General features: G+C 59.6%; 1 protein-coding gene across 12 annotated transcripts in view; it reads left to right on the top strand.

The window, feature by feature from the left end:
* Nucleotides 1-159: 159 nt before the first annotated feature.
* Nucleotides 160-980, top strand: part of Adamts9 (ADAM metallopeptidase with thrombospondin type 1 motif 9) — a 129770-nt gene continuing 128949 nt past the window's right edge. For 8 of the 12 annotated variants that reach the window (XM_010606562.3, XM_010606563.3, XM_010606561.3 and 5 more), the window contains exon 1: nucleotides 161-944. In XM_010606562.3, the coding sequence (XP_010604864.1) occupies nucleotides 534-944 (411 nt within the window). In that variant the 5' untranslated portion in view covers nucleotides 161-533. Of the gene's footprint in view, nucleotides 945-980 lie in introns of all 12 variants that reach the window. The other 4 variants (XM_010606567.3, XM_033756894.1, XM_010606566.3 and 1 more) reach the window with 2 other exon arrangements.

The following is a 980-nucleotide window of genomic DNA, read 5'->3' as shown; positions in this document are numbered from 1 at the left end:
GTCGCGGCCACCGTGCGCAAGGACAGGCTGCACCCGAGGCAAGGTAACGAGGGCCGGGCCAGGGACCCCTCGCGCCGAGTTCGGTCCCCGCGGGGCGCTCTGCAGCCCTGGCTCTTTGCCCTTCCTAGAAAGAAGTGCCTCGCCCCAGAGCAGCTCTCTGGGCTGTTCCCAGCCAGTTAGCTAGACACTGGAAACAAATGTAGCCACCCCTCGCCTGCACTGTGGCCTAACCCACCCCACGCCCCAAAGTAAAGTTACTTAGTAGCCGGGCTCTCCAGATAGCGCGCGTTTTATTTTATTCGGAGTATCTGTCGGGACCTGAAATTATCTCATGTATCCCGATTTGCTCGTTGTCTGGCTCCCAGTAGCCCCTCGGCTCCTGCTAGTTTCTGACGTGCTGTGACATAGGTGCTCAGCAAATATTTAACCTCTGATTACCGCGTAAAGGACCGACTTCACGGGCTGGAAAATAAGTCAGGACCGAGCCCCGAAAAGTTGGAAGTTGCGGGAACAGCATCTCCGGCTCATCACCTATGCATCTCTCTGCAGCAAAATTACTGGAGACCTTGAGCGAGTACGAAATCGCGTCTCCCGTGCGAGTGGACGCGGGCGGAGAACCTCTTCCCACAGACGTGCACTTCAAAAGAAGGCGACGGAGCGTGGACTCGGCCTCTGACCCCGGGCCCGCCTCCGCCTCCTCTTCCTCTACATCCTCCCAGGAGCATTACCGCCTCTCCGCCTTCGGCCAACACTTTCTATTTAACCTCACCGCCCAGGCCGGATTTATCGCTCCTCTGTTCACTGTCACTCTCCTCGGGGCGCCCGGGGTGAACCAGACCAAGCTTTATTCCGAGGAGGAAACGGAACTCAAGCACTGTTTCTACGCGGGCCACGTCAACACCGAGACGGCGCACACGGCCGTCCTCAGCCTCTGCTCGGGAATGGTAAGTGGGCGCAGGCCCCGGCCCCTCGGCCCGGCG

This window comes from Fukomys damarensis, unplaced genomic scaffold (assembly GCF_012274545.1).
Source record: "Fukomys damarensis isolate Sample0158 unplaced genomic scaffold, DMR_v1.0_HiC HiC_scaffold_28, whole genome shotgun sequence".
In the NCBI taxonomy this organism is placed as follows: domain Eukaryota; kingdom Metazoa; phylum Chordata; class Mammalia; order Rodentia; family Bathyergidae; genus Fukomys; species Fukomys damarensis.
This window is presented reverse-complemented; position numbering and strand designations above follow the sequence as displayed.